Raw genomic sequence first — 18,725 nt, forward strand, 5'->3', positions numbered from 1 at the left:
CCCTCTGGCAACCATTCTAGCCGTTGCCGCAGCTACTGCGTTCGGTCGTTTGTCCTGACAGAACGTTGGGGGGTTAGCAACAGTGGCCTGGGCCTATAGTGACCAGGGTCAGAACTCTCCCAGTCAGAGTACCGCCTGGCGGTCTGGCAGAGAGGAGGAGAGGGCCAGTTGAGAGGGCAGCTGATCCGAAGTATTTGGCGGCGGAAAAGCCTAGGCTTGAGTTGCCATGAGCGAGAGCCGACGACGACGGGTACCCTACCGCGGGCGGGAATCCTTCTCTGCCTCCAGAAGTGGAAGTGACCGGAGGTCTAGCAAATCTTCGACTTCTAGACATGTAAGATCTCTTTACAAAGACGATTCTACACAATCTGGATCTGAATCACAGTCCACATCTGAATCAAAATCCAGATCCCAGATGAGCTCTCCAGAACCTTGTGTGAAAAGCCGCTCCTATTCCCAGTCCGGCTCAGGTTCTCGCTCTTACTCTGGTACTGGCTCTGGTTCCCGGTCCGGCTCCGGCACTGGTTCCCGGTCCGGCTCCGGCACTGGTTCCCGGTCCGGCTCCCGCACTGTTTCCCGGTCTGACTCCTGCACTGTTTCCCGGTCCGGCTCCCGCACCGTTTCCCGGTCCGGTTCCTGCTCTGGTTCCTGCTCGGGTTCTCGTTCCTGTTCCCGCTCCATCACCCGTTCCCGCTCTGACACCCGATCCCGCTCCGACACCCGATCCCGTTCCGACACCCGTTCCTGCTCCGACACCCGTTCCTGCTCCGACACCCGTTCCTGCTCTGACACCCGTTCCTGCTCCGACACCCGTTCCCGCTCCGATACCCGTTCCCGCTCTGACACCCGTTCCCGCTCTGACACCCGTTCCCGCTCTGGCACCCGTTCCCGTTTCCGTTCCCGTTCCCGTTCCCCCCGCGATCGCCATCGGAGAGAATCCCGGAGCCGGTCTTACAGTCGAGATTATCGTGAATACCGAAGACGGCGCCCTAGCCATTCCCCTCTGGCTACTCGCAGGCGTCATCTGGGGAATCGCTCCAATCCGGATCCCAACTGTTGTCTCGGGGTATTCGGTTTGAGCTTGTATACTACAGAACGGGATCTGAGAGACATATTCACCAAATATGGCCCGATTTCTCATGTCTCCATTGTTTATGACCAACAATCTAGGCGCTCCCGGGGGTTTGCTTTTGTGTATTTTGAAAATGTGGATGACGCTAAGAAAGCTAAAGAAAGCGTTGATGGAATAGAGCTCGACGGAAGAAGGATCAGGGTGGATTTTTCTATAACAAAAAGACCCCACACACCAACACCTGGAATCTACATGGGAAGACCTACTTACAACAGACGTCGTGACTACCACGAGAGGGCGTATGATCGCGGATATGAGAGAGATTATTATAGTAGATCCTATAGAGGAACAAGTGGAGGAGCAACAACTGGAAGTGGGGGAAGCTGGAGAAGCGGGCAAGATAAGGATACAGCTCATAGACGGCGAACACCATCACCCCATTACAGCCGCGGGAGATACCAGTCCCGTTCGAGATCTCGCCCTTATTCTCCTCATCACTTTTAAACATGACGATAGAGAATTTCAAAATGTTGCTTTAGAATCACAATTTGGTTTTGTTTCTTATTATTTGTTCTTTTAAGAGTTAATTTTGCTTAGTGAAGATTATTATTGTTCAGGTTGAAATGCTGTTTTCATTTTTCATTTGGGTACTTTAGGGCTTTTTTTCAAAGTTAAAAAGGTTTTCAAAAATTTTTTTCGTTTTAATTGTTCAAAGCAAGTTTAATTTTAAGTGTTTAAAGTTTCTTCTATACAAAAACTTCATTTAAAAGGTTTCCTTACTAAGTCTAGTATAAAGTAAAACTTTTGCATTGATATTTACCATACAAAGATATGTAATAATACCTAGATATAACTACAATTTGATAAACAAACCTTCCATCTAGGTTGATTTCTGCTTTTTACCACATCAATGCAATTTTTTAGGTTAATCTGTTAGTGAAAAATAATTTCCTTTTGTTTTTGTTTAATAGATATTTAAAGTATATTCTTTATAGAGAATTTCTTTTTTTCCTTTATGGAGTACTTATAGTTATTTAGCTATTCAATTACTTAATTATCTGCAACTGAGTGTTAGAATTATACTGAGTAATTCTGTATTACTGATATTAGTTTTAAGGTATTTTTATGCTGCAGTTTTCCAGTTCTTGTCTGAATATTGAGTTTATCAAAGTCTTAATATAATTTACAACAGCAAATGGGAGGGAGGATTAGAGTTTATTAATGTGTGCGTAGAGACTTTTTTTTTCTTACCACATGACTGTTATCAACGTGTTAATATTGAGTTTTCACTTATCAGTGAATAATAGTACACTCCATCACAAATATTATTTTAACTTTCTGGCTTTCGGTCATAGATGTAAAACTGGACACTTCATGGTGAACAATAGGGAAAAACATGAAATGTTTGATGAAGTGAACCAAAAATGTTGCCTGTTAATTTAAAAAAACACCACAAAACAAAAAAAAAAATAAAAAACCAACAACACCTTTTTAGGTCCTTTTGCTTAGCAAAGGAGGCCAGATTCAATGTTTTTGAAACCTATACAATCTATTAAATTTTTTTTAAAAAAGAGGCCCAAAATAGAGCTTCTGTGCATTTAGCATGGATCCAGATCCAGCAAAAAGAACAAGATGGGATACATAAGATCAGGCTTGAACTTTGGGTTTTTAACTCTTCTTGTTTACCAATGAAAGTTGGGGAAAAGTGGGGGACGCCATGGGGGGGGAACGAGAAAAGGGAAGGAGGAGGGAGGGCAGGAGTTGGGGGGGTGCTAGAGAAAGATACATAGATAGCATTTATCTGTTAGCAAAGAAATAATTTTAGCTCCTGAGTTCAAAGTTAAATGTTTTCATTCCAAAATGATACCTGCTAGCTGGGAATGGAGGAGGAAGGGAAAGAGAAGTTGTTAAACTGTTTTACAGCTATAGTTAAAGAATGGATATTAATTGTTCTCTAAATGTTTGAAAGAATTTATCTATGAATCCATCAGACCAAAATGTTCCCTGAACCTATTATTCCTTTGTTTAAGAATTCTACTGTTTTGTTCACTTGGGTATCAATATCCTTTGAATTGTCACCTTTGCTAGCATATTATTATATATTGTAGTTTCTGGTTATTCTTTTGAGTTTCTCTATACAATATAACATTGAAATACAGATTATGGCTTTATGTTTTAAAATGCTTTTTTGTTGTTGACAAAACCTATTGAGAACTTGGATTTTCTTTTCATTTTGTAAACCGAACCATTGGCAGTGCTCCAGGTTAATCCTCATTAATATGTATTGATACACATTATGATGGATGCACATGCATGTCCCCATTAAGGGGGGAAAGATTTTCAACAATTCTGCTGAATTTAACAACTAACTTAAGAGTGTTAAATAATAGCCAAGTCACTGTACATCGCTGTCATTGTCTTATCAAATGACCACAGAAAATTGCCACTACTAAATCTGTCAATTGTAATGGGAAGCAAGAAATAAAATATTGATTGTATTTCAAGAAGATTTTGGTGTTTTTATTTCATTCCATTCCATAAACTTTTTCATTCTGACTCCATTTTGTTCTCTTTAAGTGTATTCAAGACAAAAAATAACCACTAAAAAGACCCAGCAAAAAAACATCAAGGAAGCCAAGGGAGAACATTCAGAGAGGAAACAACAAGGGCAAGTGCTGCAGAAAGGTTAAGAAAGGAGGACTGAGACAAGGTATTACATTTGATAATCAAGATATCATTGGTCACTTTGATCTATGATAACTTTTGATGAAGTTGGAAGCCACTTTGCAGAGGGTTTAGAAGAGAGTGTCAGGAAAGGAAGTCAGGTGCCCAATACACGTAGCTTTTCTTTTTAACTTACAGTGGGTCTTCTTATTTTGTCCAGACTAGAAGTACAGGAGCTACTCACAGATCCATTCCCTCCACTAATGGCAAAGAAGCTGTCACCTGCTGTGTTTTTAACCCACTTATCCAGTATCTCACCTTATTGGTACAGGATGTAGTACAGAAACTTGATCAGCTTTAGGCAGTTTAGAACTGCCAAACTCAAGTGATGTACTCACCCTAGACTCCCTTTGTAATGGGTTACAGGCATATGCCACCACACCTAGGTAGATAGTTTTTCAGAGGGTATAGCTGCAAAGGGGAGAAGAGATATAGGACATGGCTAGCAAGGATAATAATATCTAGTACAGGTTTTTGTTTTTGTTTTTGTTTTTTTGTTTTTTTTGTTTGTTTGTTTTTTAAGATGGGCATATTCACCTGAAGCAGGGAAGGAAGATTAGAGGGAGAAATGATAAAAGGGGCCAATCTACTGGAGAAGATGGAAGGGAACAGGGGAAGGGTAGATGTAGAGGATTGGTCTTGACAGCAGAAAATGCCACCTCATAATCAAGAGACTGGAATAAGGGAGAAGATAGAAGAGGATGATGGTCAAAGGAATGTCAGCTGAAAAGTGTGCTCTTCACCTTTGGGGAATGACCTCAGTTTCCTCAAGATCCTTAGCCAAACAGGTAGAAAAAAGGGTGTGTTCTAAGAGGCTTGGAGGAAGAAGGGATTTGAAACAGTAGTTGTGAGTGAGCTAAAGAATCAATTAGAAAAATTACACATATTTAACCAATATCAGATTGTTTGCTGTTTTAGGGAGGGGGGAGGTGAGGGAGGAAGAAAAATTTGGAACACAAAGTCTTACAAAAAGAAATGTTGAAAACTATCTTTACATATATTTGGAAAAACAAAATAATATTGAAAATAAAATAAATAAAAATAAAATTATTAATTTAATTTTTAATAAACAATTCAATAAAATTTAACAATTATTACATTATTCAAATTAAATTTACCTATTAATTGTTAAATTTATTAAAATTTATGGGATTATTTTACAATAACGAGAACCCAGGGTAGCGTTTATAGTCATTTCTCAACTGATGAACACCAGCTCAGTTTCCAATTCTACGCACCACTGATGAGGTCCTGGGTAATTAGGGTTCTCTGAGACAGCCCAAAGTTTCTGATAAGATTACTCCCTGAGGCAAGCAAGGAAGAACTCTGATGGGGATTAGCTCAACCTTACAGGCCCACCCTCTGTGGAGATCTTGGGTGACCCCACCTTACTGTATCCAATAAGAAAGCCAAGTTAGGTCAAACCCTCGAAGTTATATTTCCCCTATAAATGTGCCTATGGCCCACACCATCTTTGCTGAATGGCAGAGATTCTGCTGCATAGTATCTTTCCTCCAATTCCCTCCTCCATACCTCATGGTATTTTTTCTCCTCATCCCTTCCCTATACCTCATGGTATCTTTTCTCCCACTCCCTCCCCCATGTCTCAGGATGTCTTTTTCTTCTGAGGATTACAATTTGGTTATGACTTCTGAAAATTCTCGATTAGGATTTTTTGAAGGTGTCTGAAATTGGGGATTGAAAACTGTATACTAGTCATTTGCATAATTTCATGGTTTTTATTTTAGATCAGTTGGCCTTACACTATAAGGGCATAATCTACTCACTGGGTGTAGGAGGCCCTAGTCTGAACCCTTTTCCCTTCCTCACTGGTAGAGAGAGGTAGAAATAAACACATTCACTGGCCCCCCCCCCCCAGTCCCCTTTAGACCCCCTGTGGTTAAGTGAAATTTCTTCACTTTTAAGTTCTTCTATTATTTAAAGAGATAACCTCATATCTCCAGTCTGGTTGTTTATATTAGAACAAAATCATTTATGTATAACATCTACTTAGATAATATGCTGTATCAAGAGTTTAGTAATTCAAGGAACTTCTAAGAGCAGTTTATTAGATTTTTTTTATTTTTTATTAACTACAAGTTCTTTGAAAATGGTTATTTCAAAACCTATTACTTTGATCATGGTTTCCATCTGTCTTCAGCTAATCATTTTGTTATTATTTAACATTTACTTAGTGTATATTAACTTGATCTGCAGCTTCCTTAAAAACCTAAAACAAAATTTTCAAATCATAGTTCCATAGTTCTTCTGCTATATTACACCCTCTCATCCTGCCCCCTCTCTCCCTCTCTCTCCTCCCAACTTCATGGGCTCCTACAAGTAAAAAATAACTTTTTGACCAAACTGTAGGCTGTAAGATGAGCCTTCTCTAAATATTTTTGGAGGCCCTATCAAAAGGGACCCCTGCTAATCCCTTTCCAATGATACTGTCCCTAACCTCTTGCTTGTTCTGGACTTCGGTCAAATGATTAGCAGTACACAGCTGTATTGTCCGGCTTCTGGAATCTGACTCAGGACTCACTGGATGCTGCTTCCATCAGCTTCTGGCCCACCCCTCAAGCTCAGCACCCCTTCATGGATGACTCAGGTCTACATCAACTCCCAATAGAAAGTAGCTTCAGAAGATGAGACAGTACCCCATATCCCAAAGGACTTTGGGCCTTATTTCTTTGGAGGTGCGGAACTGATTGGTTGGGTGAATGATCCCCAACAAAATACTACTCAGTAGTTGAGTGGGTCCTAGTAAGGTGCAAAATGACCCTGTGGTAATCTTTGCTGTTGTGCTCTGGTAACCAGTTTTATACCCCTATGTTGTCACCCAACTTTGGCCTCTGTAACACTACCTTCCCACGAGCTATTGCATTTAACTCCCACCTTCTGGACACTACTTAACAAATGTCTCTGGATTTGGCTTCTAAAACTTCAGCATTGGTCTACTAGACTCCATCATGTTTAGGGACCCTCAATCCACTTTTTGAAAGATTTCTTTAACAAATTAAAAGAGTGGGGAAATGATGAAGTCCTGGGTAACTAGATTGGGGCTGTCAAAGAAAGCCTGAAGTACAGATAAAATTATTCCCTGAGGCAAGCAGGGAAGGGCACTGAAAGGGTCAACCTTACAGGCCCACCCCCTGTGGAGATCTTGGATAATTCCACCTTTACTGGATCTAATAAGAAAGCCAAATTATGTCAACTCCCCAAATAAAGTAAAAAATGTTAAATTTCCCCTATAAATCCACCTATGTCCCATACCATATTTGCTGAATGCCTTTTACATTAGCTGCCACAACATTCTGCCTCCTGATGTCTTTTTTTTTCTCATCTCTCCTCAATGCCTCATGTAACTTTTTTAGAGTGCTAAACCCTTTTTAGGATTTAGCCTTCTAGTAAATAGTGTACTCCCACCTCATGGAGTATTTTTTTTTCTCCTGGTTAATTGTGAGTTCCACTTTTTCCAATATTAATTTTTAATATTTAATTTTATTAATTATATTAATAATATAATTATATTATTGTCTTTTCCAATATTAATTTTTTAAAACCCCTTTCCTTGCTAACTATCTGCTCTCCCAAATCTATTTCAAGGTTACCTTCCCTAGTGTCTATTTTACCTCTTCATTTTGTCTATAACCTCTTCTCAAAAATTAAATCTACCTTTTGCCAAAGAGAAAAGCCATTGTGGATTTATTACATGACCGAACCCCATCATTTGGCATTAATTGCTATCATCAATCTCATCATTTGGTTTGCAGAACCCCAATCTCATCACAACAAAAAGAAGTACAATAAGTATTTGTGTACACATGGATGTTTTCTGCCTTATTCCATCTTTCTGTGGTAAGAGCCTAGACATGGTGGTACGGGGACAAAGGGTATGCACAGTTCAGTGTCTCTTAAGGCTTTTCAAAATCATTGGGAGACTCGTTGCTTTAAAAAAATAGTTCTTAGTTTTATAGACTTTTTATCTTTAAATTTCTCTGTTTCTCTAATTTTCAAGATTGCTTCCCTTATACTTATCTTAGGGGGTTACTTACTTGCTTATTCTCTAGCCTTTTTAATTGCATTCTTAGTTCAATGGTTGTCTTTTTCTATCTTGTTTATATAAGTTTTCAGGGCTGTCTATTTTCCACTGAGGACTGCATCCCATTAGTTGTGGTATGCTGTTTTATTATTATCGTTATCTTTAACATAATTATTTATTGTTTCTATTCTGTATTCTTTAACCCATTCATTATTCAGGATGACGATACTTTGTCCCCATATAGGTCTGTATATTTTGTTTACATTTCCTTTATTCAGGGAAGTTTTATTATGTCACATTCTACCATAGGCAGCCTGGGTTGAAGCCCCACTTCTGACATTTATAGGGTGGCCCAGAATCCTGGAGAAGTCTCTTAATCTTTCTAAGCAACTAAGACCATAAGTGACAAACAAGTTGCCAACCTACATTGGTAGGAGTTTCCACAAGTGGGATTTTTCATACTCATGAAATCACAGGTCCAGTCACTATCCCTATTGTCTAGAAAGGACAAATATATCATGTCTGCCTTGTTTATGATTATTATATACCTTAGCACATGGTCAGTTTTGTTAAGGTGACATGAGGTGCTCACAAATATGTGTATTCTTGAATATTTACATTCAGAAGTCATAATAGGCCAAATACTAGTTTGTCCAACAATTCATTCAGTTCTGTTTTCCTTCTTGCTTGTCTTTCTATTGGCTTTATATGATTTTGAGATAGGGACGTTGAACCCTCCTACTGGGTTAATTGGGCAGCTAGGTGACACAATGGATAAAGTACCTGGCATATAGTCAGGAGCTCATATTCTTGAGTTCAAATCCAGCCCCAGAAACTTATAGGCTTAATCTAGACAAGTCACTTCACTCTGCTTACCTCAGTTCCTCATCTGTAAAATGAGCTTGAGAAAGATATGGCAAATCACTTCAGTAGCTTTGCCAAGAAAACCCCAAATGGGGTCACAAAGTATCAGATGGGACTGAAAAGCAACTGAATAACAATGTTGTGTTACTGTTGATGTCTTTTTGCAATGTATCTATTTTTCCTTTAAAACTTTGGCTCAAATTCTGGCTATGTCCAAAGGACTACAAACTGTGCATAGCCTTTGATCCAGCAGTGTCTCTACTGGGTCTGTATCCCAAAGAGAGGGAGGGAAAGGGACCCACGTGTGCAAAAATGTTTGTGGCAGCCCTTTCTGTAGTGGCAGGGAACTAGAAACTGAGTGGATGCCCATCAATTGGGGAGGGTGAATTATAGTATATGAATGTTATGGAATATTATTGTTCTGTAAGAAATGATAAGCACTATGATTGCAGAGAGGCCTGGAGAGACTTGCAGGAACTGATGCTAAGTGAAGTGAGTACAACCAGGAGATCATCGTACATGGCAGTAACAAAATTATGTGATGATTAACTCTGATGAACATGGCTCTTTTCAACAATGAGGTGATTCAGGCCGATTCCAACAGACTTGTGATGGACAGAGCCATCTGTACCCAGAGAGAGAACTGTGGGAACTGAGTGTGGATCACAGCATGGTATTTTTACCTTTTGTTATTGTTTGCTTGTTTTTATCTTTCTCATTTTCCCCCTTTTAATATACTTTTTCTTGTGCAGCATAACAAATGTGGAAATATGTTAGAAGAATTGAACATGTTTAATATCTGTAGGATTAGTTGTCTGGGGAGAGGGGTGGGAGGAAGGGAGGGAGAAAAATATGGAACACAAAGTTTTGCAAGGGTGCATGTTGAAAACTATCTTTGCATGTATTTTGAAAAGAAAAAGCTATTATTAAAAAAAGAAAAAGAAAAAAAGAATTTAGCTCAGGGACAGCTGGACAGCATAGTGGGTAGAACATTGGCCCTGGAGTCAGGAAGATTTCAGTTTAAATCCAGCTTAAAATACTTAACAAATGCTAGCTGTATGACCTTGAGCAAGTCACTTAACCCCAATTGCCTGGAACACACATTCCCTTCTCGCAAACAAAAAAAAAAAAAAAAAAAAGAATTTAGCTCCGCTACCATTTGGTACGTATATGTTTAATGCCATACATTTCCCATTATCTATGGTGCCTTCAAGCATAATGTAATTTTCTAGTTTGTCATGCTTGACTGTATCAGTTTTCACTGTTGCTTTACCTCAAACCTTGATTGTAACTCCTACTTTTTAGACCTGAAGCATAACATTATTTGTTTTATCTTTTCATTTGTACTCTATATATGTCTCTATGTTATAAATGTGTTTCACATTGATGGACCCAACTTTGGGGGGGGTTCTTATCTTTTCCTCTAATGTTTTACTTTTTGATAGGGAATTTGATACTATTCATCATTGACAGTATGGATTATCTTCTGTTAAAAACATATATTCCCATATATACACACAAATCTATACCAGTGAAATCTAACATAAATCTATTCCATTTTTTGGACATCAGCACTTAATTTCTGCAATTTATTTTGCCTACAATAAATTGAAGCTATTGCCTCCCTCAAAAATGTCCATACCTTTCCATTCCCAATTCTAATTTCCTTGAGTTGATTTTTATTGTTATTTTCTCTTTTGTTTTATCCTTCCTGTCCTAGCTCAAATAAAAGTTCCATAAGTAATCCTCACTGCCATCCCATTCATTCTTCTAGTTCGTGGTATTAATTTGTAATTTCTCTTTCCAACTTGGTTTTCTAATTATCCCCTCTAAGATTCTCTAGAATGCATTTCAAGGAATGTTAATTCTCAGTGGACGCCATGGGTTGCAGTGCTCTGTAACCCTAAGGACATGAGGGCACAATTCTGTCATTTGTCTTTGAGCTCATTACATCCATTTTGTTGTCATCTCATTATTCCTTTGAACTTATGACCCCTTATTCAACTGAACTATGCCAAGAGTCTCAACCATTTCCTTCCCCCAAGGGGGAGATGCTTCCCAGATGGACAATTTTATCTTGAAGTGGCTTTCCAAAGGATCCAATCTCTCTTTTCCCTGAGTATGGTTCATTGCAAAATCTCTATCTGATGCTATTCTGCATCTGGGAGGATGCTTCATGGAGTTGCCAGATCATTATTTTTTGGATGTCCATACCTAATTTTCCTGCCCACCCTTTTCTGATCCACTTTCCAATGTTCTGTCTTTACTCTCACCATTCTTAAGGCAAAGGAGCAAATTGAAAGCCTGTTCTTTGTCCATCTCCCCTCTTCAGACCCAATCAGTTATTACTTGGACCCTCCAACCCCACCCTCTAATTTCCTCATCCAAGGAATCTATATAACCAATTACAATACTGACTTATTTATTAATAAGTGGATGAAATATTTCCCCCTGAAATAGAAAATCATTTCTTCTACCTTTTATCCTCTTGATTTTAGCCCATTAATGCTCTCTGATTTCTCCCTATCTCTGAGCTCATATGCAATTTTTTAGTAGCTAAAAAATTGGGGCTTTATTATTTTTGCTAAACGATATTAAAAAGAATTCTTTTAAGGCAGGGCTAAATTTATTTACTTTTTAATCTCTTTGTTTTTTGAGGGGAAAGATCATGGCCAAAAAAAATTGCTAGCTCATTTTACCCTGCAAACTTTATCTAATTTCATGAATATTATCCACAATCTACCTCATGAATGATAAAAAAAAATTAGCAACACACTCTATCTAATATTACTGTTCTGAGGTACATTAAGAATGCTAATTAATTCTTATCAGGTAACCAAAACTTGGGTAAGCTAAATTTCCAAAAACACTTCGGTTTTTTATTTGCTGAGCATAAATTGTCATCAAGTGGTAAAGAGCTGAGGTATATATGTATGTATGTGTGTATAAAAATATATATTTATAAATATATATGTAAATATATGCATATTGTGTATATTGTATATATCTATACATAGATATATACACATACAAGATGAATATGGAGGAAAAAGGAAGCTAACCTTAGAAGAGATGGCACTAGCAACTGGAGTAGACTCAAAAAGCCTCCTAGAAGTGGCTTTTGAGCTGAGACTTAAAGGAAGGCAGAGATTCGAAGAGGTTGGGATGGAAAGCAGCGCAGACATCAGCGTGTGAGACAAACAGCAAATACGCCACGACATTTGGAACCTCGGAAACATGACTGGAAGTACAGATAGATGTAAGCAGACAGGAAAGGTAGGAAGGGGCTGGGGTTTTAAGAGCTTTTTTTAAAAGCCCAATTTGGTCATTAGGGATTTTACCAGGTAGTGGCTTTTGCTGGCTGTTTTCTTCACATAGCTTTAACTGTTCACATCACAATCAGATCCTGATTCTCTCTTACTCTAAATACAGTTTTAATCTGTTAGCTGTGGCCAGATTCCTAGCCTTCCATCTACTTATTGGACACATTCCCTGACTGGGCCTCCTCTAGACAGATCCCTGACTCCAGTTCTGCTCCCCTGACCTTTACACCTGGCAATAGTTAGCTTTTCCACTACGCTGCTGTTTTAATACAGATCCTGTCCAGTCCCTGAGACCTTCCCTGACACCTTCCCTGACATCACTCCCCCATCCCGTTCACCCATCCCACACAACCCCCCAGTTCCCTTGTATCTATTTTGTACATACTTACATATGTATATGTTGTCTCCCTGAATAGAATGCAAACTCTTTAAGAGCTGAAAATATTTTCCTTTTGTCTTTATAAACCCAGTCAGTGTCTGACACATAGTAGGCACTTAATAGAGGCTTCTTGACTGATTGATTGGGAGACCCCTTGACATATTCTTTGATCTCTCCCCTTGGGGATATATGCCTGGTCCTCTTAAGTACTCTTCAGACACATTTCTGGATCTATTTGGGGACCTCTCCTTGGCCCCCTGCTTCTTTCAATAGTGTCAAACAAACAGAAAGAGAAACCATTAAACTGTACATAAGGCTCCCCCACTGTGGGCTGCATATTGATTTTGTTTTTTAAAATGTTATACTAAATATTTTTATCATTTTCATTTATTTTGAACAGTGAATCCAACTAGAAATTCTGAAAGGAGAGATTAATAAAACTGAAAGTAAGACAACTATTAAAATAATAAAACCAAGAGTTGCCTTTATGGGAAAAACCCAACAAAATAGAAAAACATAAATTGAAATGCTGTTCAAAAGCATAATCATTTTTTCCTATTCCATTTCATTCAACAAATATTGAATTGATTTCTGTTCTATTCAAGTATTATTTTAGGCCCTTTGATTTTTTGAATGTCAGTTTCTCATGTATAAAGTGAGAGTGACTTTATTTTTTACCTTTTGATCTGATTTTTCTTGTGCAGCAAGATGTAAATATGTATGCCTATTTTGGATTTAACATATTTTTATCATGTTTAACATATATTGGATTATATACCTCTAGAGAGAAAGAGGGAGAAATTGGCACACAAGGTTTTTCAAGAGTGAGTGTTGAAAAAATTATCCTTGTATAAGTTTTGAAAATAAAAACATTTCAGGGGCAGCTAGGGGGCGCAGTGGATAGAGCACCAGCCTTGAATTCAGGAGGACCAGAGTTCAAATGTGATCTCAGACACTTAACACTTCCTAGCTGTGTGACTCTGGGCAAGTCACTTAACCCCAGCCTCAGGGGAAAAAAAAAAGAAAATAAAAAAACTTCAATAAAAATAAATTTGGGCACTCTTTTAAAAAATGAGTGATAAACAAGATAGATGAGCGCAGGACTTAAAGCTAAAAGGACCCTTAGTAGCAAATTGGGGAATGGCTGAATGCAATGGAATTTTCTTCCATTATGTGTCAAATATGAGGAATTCTGACAAACATAGGAAAAGAGGCAGCATGACATAGTAGATAGCTGACCTTTGCTACAAGATGATCTACGTTCAAGTCCCACTTTTGACATCTATTGACTATGTGACTCTGGTTGTTGTTCTTTAGTCATTCAGCTGCAACCAACTCTTGGTGACCCCATCTGAGATTTTCTGGACAAGGTTACTAGAGTGATTTGCCATTTCCTTCTCTGGTGGATTAAGGCAAATGGAGGTGGAGCGTCACACAGCTTGTGAATGTCTGAGGCCATATTTGAAATCAGTTTTCCTGATTCTAGGCCAGAGCTCTACCCACTGGGCCACCTTGCTGCCTATGTGACTGCACAAATCACTTAACCTCTCTGTCCTAGGAGGTACTGCTCAAAGTCTTTGCATAGAAGATACCAACTTGATTTACTAGAGTATTTCCTTGTTCCTTATATCAATAAAGGCATAGGGTTAGCCCTATGGGAAAATGTATAGGAACCGATCAGAGTGAAGAAAGCAGAAGCAGGAAACTATACATATTTACCACAATAATATGAATGACAGTGACAATGAAAAGCAATGGAACTCATATTAAAGGCCATTGCCAATATTGATTCCAGAGGGCAGATGATGAAAATCTTATCTCTCCACTCAGAAGACAAGTGGGAGTCCTATCGGAGTGGAATATTGCATATAATATTGGATATATTTGCTGTGGGGTTTTTAAAAACTTTTTTTCTGTATTACAAGAGAGAACTTAGGGTAGAGAGGAGAATATTGGGAAATGTCGTATAAAAAATAAAAGGCATAAAAAGCTTACACATCAAAACAAAATAACCTTAGAAATCACCTACTCCAAATGAGAGCCAAACAGCTACTTAAGTGGCAGATTTGGCATTTAAAGCAGCTACATTACCCAAATTCATATCTGTTGTTCTTTGTTCTCCACCTTAATCGCTTATACGTGTTAATCTCTTAACATTCTAGGAGTATGTGTAGTGATCTGGAGAACAGATAAAAATAAGACTTCCTATCTTTATGGATATTTTTGGTTTATTTGGGTTTTTTCTTCTTTTAAATTTTTTTTTCCTCATGGATATTACAATAAAATGTTGGAGGAGAAACATGGAAACAGCATGGCGGAACGTTTTAAGTGCCAAAAGAGAGGTACAAAATACTATGGGGGTTTAGAGGAGGGAGAATAATGGCTTTACCTTATTCATTTTTGTATCCTTCTTCAGTACCTAGTGTGCATAGATTTTTACTAAATTTTATTTTTAATATTAATAATAATGTAATAAAAATTATTTAAATAATTTAATATTTGGGGGCAGATAGGTGGCACAGTGAATAGAGCACTAGCTTTGAAGTCAGGAGGACCTGAGTTCAAATCTGGTCTCAGACACTTTACGCTTCCTAGTTGTGTGACCTTGGGCAAGTCACTTGATCTCAATTGCCTCAGCAAAAAAAAAGAAAGAAAGAAAGAAATATTTGTTGGCTTTAATTTGAATGCTAGTAGAGTGGTCAAGAGAGGTTTCATAAAAGAGGTAACATTTGGGTTAGCTAAAATTTTGACAAGTAGAAATAGAGATGAGATAAGGATCTCATACTGAGAGAACAATATGAACACATATGAAAGAACAAACATGGTCAAGGTATATTCATGAATAGCAGCCAGGTGTCTTTTGCTAGAGTGTCAGGTAAACATAGGGGCACAGTGGCAGATGTGGCTTTTTTCCTAATGTTATGGGTGAAATACAGAGTAAGATCACCATATAAATCTTACAGATGGAGGGCTATATCTATACTATATATTTACTACATACTATATATCTTTCAGTGAGAACATATAGCCTATACCTAGCAGATATTAAGTATTTAATAAGTGCTTGTAGACCGAACCTTATTAGTGCCAGAACAGGCAAGCAATGTCAATAATTCAGCAAAACAAATCTGTCATGTCAAACAACTGCTTGACTTACCTTGTCCTTTTTTTAACCAGGGGGGTTGCAATCATTTCTTGACTATTAAAAAAAGCATTTAACAAAGAAGCAATCATCAAAACAGTTTGGTACGGGTAAAATATAGAGATATTGGCCAGTGAAACATTTTAGGTACACAACATATGGAAGTAAACAAACACCGTAGCATAATAATATTCACTAACTCCAAAAGTTCCAGATTTGGGTGTCAGAACTCATTTTTTGATTTAAAAAATGTGGGAAAAATCGAACAGAAATTTGTCAGAAACTAGGATTAGACCAGGACCTCATACCATATACCAAAAATGATCACATCATAAATACATTAGAGAAACAAGGAAGAAATTTGTCTGAGACCTATGGAAAGGGGAAAAATTCATGACCAAACAAGGTATAGAGAAAATGACAAAAGGTAAAATAGACAGTTTTGATTATATAAAATAAAGAAGCTTTTGCACAAACAGATCCAACACAGCTAAGATTAAAAGGGAAATGGGAGGGGGGAATCTTTGCAGCAAATTTCTCTGACACATCTCATTTCCAAGATATATAAGGAACTTATTCAAATTTATAAGAATAGAAGCTATTCCCAACAAGATCGTGGGTTTAAGATTATGAATAGTAATTTGGTAACTACCAAAGAAAGAAATACAAACTAACTTACATATTTTTAAATGATACAAATTGCTAATAAGTAGAGAAATGCAAATTCAAGCTAAAGTTCCAACTCTCACTTATCAGAATGGCAAAGTTTACCCCCCAAAATGACAAATTTCAGAGAAGCTGTGGGAAAAGGGGTACACAAATGGGCCATTAGTGGAGCTGTGAATTGGTAATGACCTTCCAGAAAGCAGTTTAGATACAAGCCCCAGAAATCACTAAATTATGCATGCCTTTGAATCAGCAATACTACTAGGAGGCATATACCCTTCAAAGAGATAAAATTAAAAGGAAAAGGTCCTACATATGTAAAAATATAGCAGTTCTACCCACCATGGACATCTCCTTTTCCTTCTACAACATTTATTTTCAATTTCTCAGAGACTCTTGTATTCTACATCATGCAACCATACAACAACACTGGTAGAATATAAATAAGAAAAAGATGGGCCTCTATTTCTGGGGAAAGTGAAGTCATTTAAGGATCTCTGAAATTTTCTAAAATCAATCTAACCCTTTCTCTTCCTTTGTTTTAATTCTGGGCCCAATTCATGTTTTTACCATGTATCCCAGATATACATAATGGACAAGCTGAAGAGGTTATCCTCCCATATTCATGTCAAAATAGGGCTATAGACATCCTTCATCTACTTGGTCTTCCCTGTATTGGTTGTCAAATAGGAATAGCTAGAGGATCTCACTATGCACATGGAATACCTCTTCAGCTTGGATTCCATACTGGACCTCATCATAGTGGCAAATAGCTATGGTGAGTATACATTCTACTTTTTTTTATTTGCCACATTTTTAAAAATTATCATTTAGCAAGTTTACTTCTATTACGTCTTTCAAAGAATCTTAAATGACTCTATTATGTGGGTGGTACATACACAGATAAAACTTCTATTAAATGCTTACTCTGTTCTGGGTACTCTGCTGATCACCCAAAGATATAAATATAAGCAAGCAGTATAGTCTTAACTTAGGACAGAGCTTAAATCTGAAAGATTTAAATAATCTTTCAAAAAAGAAGAAGCTTCAAAAGTCAAGGAAGGAACTTATACTTCAGAAGTAAGATGACTGGTAAGGAGAAGTCTAGAGTCAAGTGAAACATGGCTTTGGCCCATCCTAAGAGAGTGGTACAGAGAGACAGGCACCAATTAGGAGAGAGGGGACTCAGCATGGAAGTTTCTCCAGGGCAAGGTAGCAAGAGAAAAGGAGAACTTAGAGTAAAGTGAAGCAAGTTTGGGGCCCCTCATGATATAGATACAGATCTGGTTGGTAACCAATCAGGAGAGCATAGCCTCAGGGTGAAGGCTTCTCCTGAAGGACCAGGAAGGAGGGTCTTCCAAAGCATAAAGTGAGGCATGACCAGAGTAGGGCCTCCCAGGGAAGGTATCTCCAGGTTGGGAAGGCCAGACAGGAGGTGTCACTTTGTTGGACTGAATCAAAGGCTTTCTTCAGCATCAACAACCAATCAGCACAGTAGACTTTTATATTCTTTACATTTCTCTACTCTACCAAAATAAGTTGCCTAAAGCACAATTCCAACAACTTTACCTCCCAGTTCAGGAACCTTCAGGGGGTCCCTATTGCCTGAAAGATAACATCCATCCTTTTTGGCTCACCATTTAAAGGTTTTCCCATAATTGGGTTCCTGTCAACCTTTCCAGACTTATTCTCTTCAAATATTCTATGTTTAGTCTAATTGAGGTATTTGCTGAACCTCAAATTTGGGCTGCCATCTCCCACCTTTGGGCCTTTGCTCAAAATGTCCCTTGGGACTAAAATGTTTGCCTCATTCCCTTTGATTCCCTAGCTACTTTTAAGACTCCAAGTAGTTAGAGCTCTCTCTCTTCCAATGATCATACATATACTTATCTGCCTTCAAGTCAATGCAACCAGGAATGGCTGGGTAGACCTTTGCACCTGGAGGTAAGAAAGGTTCATGTACCACCTCAGATACTTAATAGCTATGTAATCTTGGACAAGCCATTTAATATCTCTTTGTCACATTTATAAAATAAGGGGAGGGGGCATCTAGATGGCACAGTCGATAGAGCACCAGCCTTGAAGGCAGGAGGTACTGAGTTCAAATCCAGCCTCAACCACTTAACACTTCCTAGTTGTGTGATCCTAGGCAAGTCACTTAACCCCAGCTGTCTTCCCAAAATATCTATCTATCTATCTAGATATACACAAAAATAAATATACGTGTGTGTGTGTGTGTGTGTATGTATGTATGTAGGGGTTTGACTTGATGGTCTCCAAGTTTCCTTAAGGTTCTAAATCTATTATCAATATTGTATTTCCCAACTCAGTAAGCCAGAAATCCCTTGAGGGCCAGGAATATCCCATCTCTCCATTGTCTAGCTGTCCCTTCCTCGTTCATGGTAGATATTGAATAAATGCTTTTTGGATGGAAGACGAAGGTCCTGTTGCAGAGGGTAAGAAGAAAGGGTTCTTATGCCCTCCTTCCCTCTCTCCTTCCCAGATTTTTCAGG

The 18,725-nt window shown here is 38.2% G+C and overlaps 1 protein-coding gene across 3 annotated transcripts; it reads left to right on the forward strand.

Annotated features, from left to right (window-relative positions):
* The first annotated feature begins 226 nt into the window (after positions 1-226).
* Positions 227-1,576, forward strand: LOC141548681 (transformer-2 protein homolog beta-like). 3 transcript variants are annotated; one of them, XM_074277742.1, is made up of 2 exons: positions 227-488; positions 936-1,576. In XM_074277742.1, exons 1-2 carry the CDS (start codon positions 227-229, stop codon positions 1,574-1,576), a joined length of 903 nt encoding a protein of 300 aa, XP_074133843.1. The 3 variants fall into 3 exon arrangements, with proteins under 3 accessions (XP_074133843.1, XP_074133842.1, XP_074133844.1); XM_074277741.1 differs by having other exon boundaries at positions 227-415; positions 863-1,576; XM_074277743.1 differs by having other exon boundaries at positions 227-321; positions 778-1,576.
* Positions 1,577-18,725: the final 17,149 nt, after the last annotated feature.

This window comes from Sminthopsis crassicaudata, chromosome X (assembly GCF_048593235.1).
Source record: "Sminthopsis crassicaudata isolate SCR6 chromosome X, ASM4859323v1, whole genome shotgun sequence".
NCBI lineage: Eukaryota > Metazoa > Chordata > Mammalia > Dasyuromorphia > Dasyuridae > Sminthopsis > Sminthopsis crassicaudata.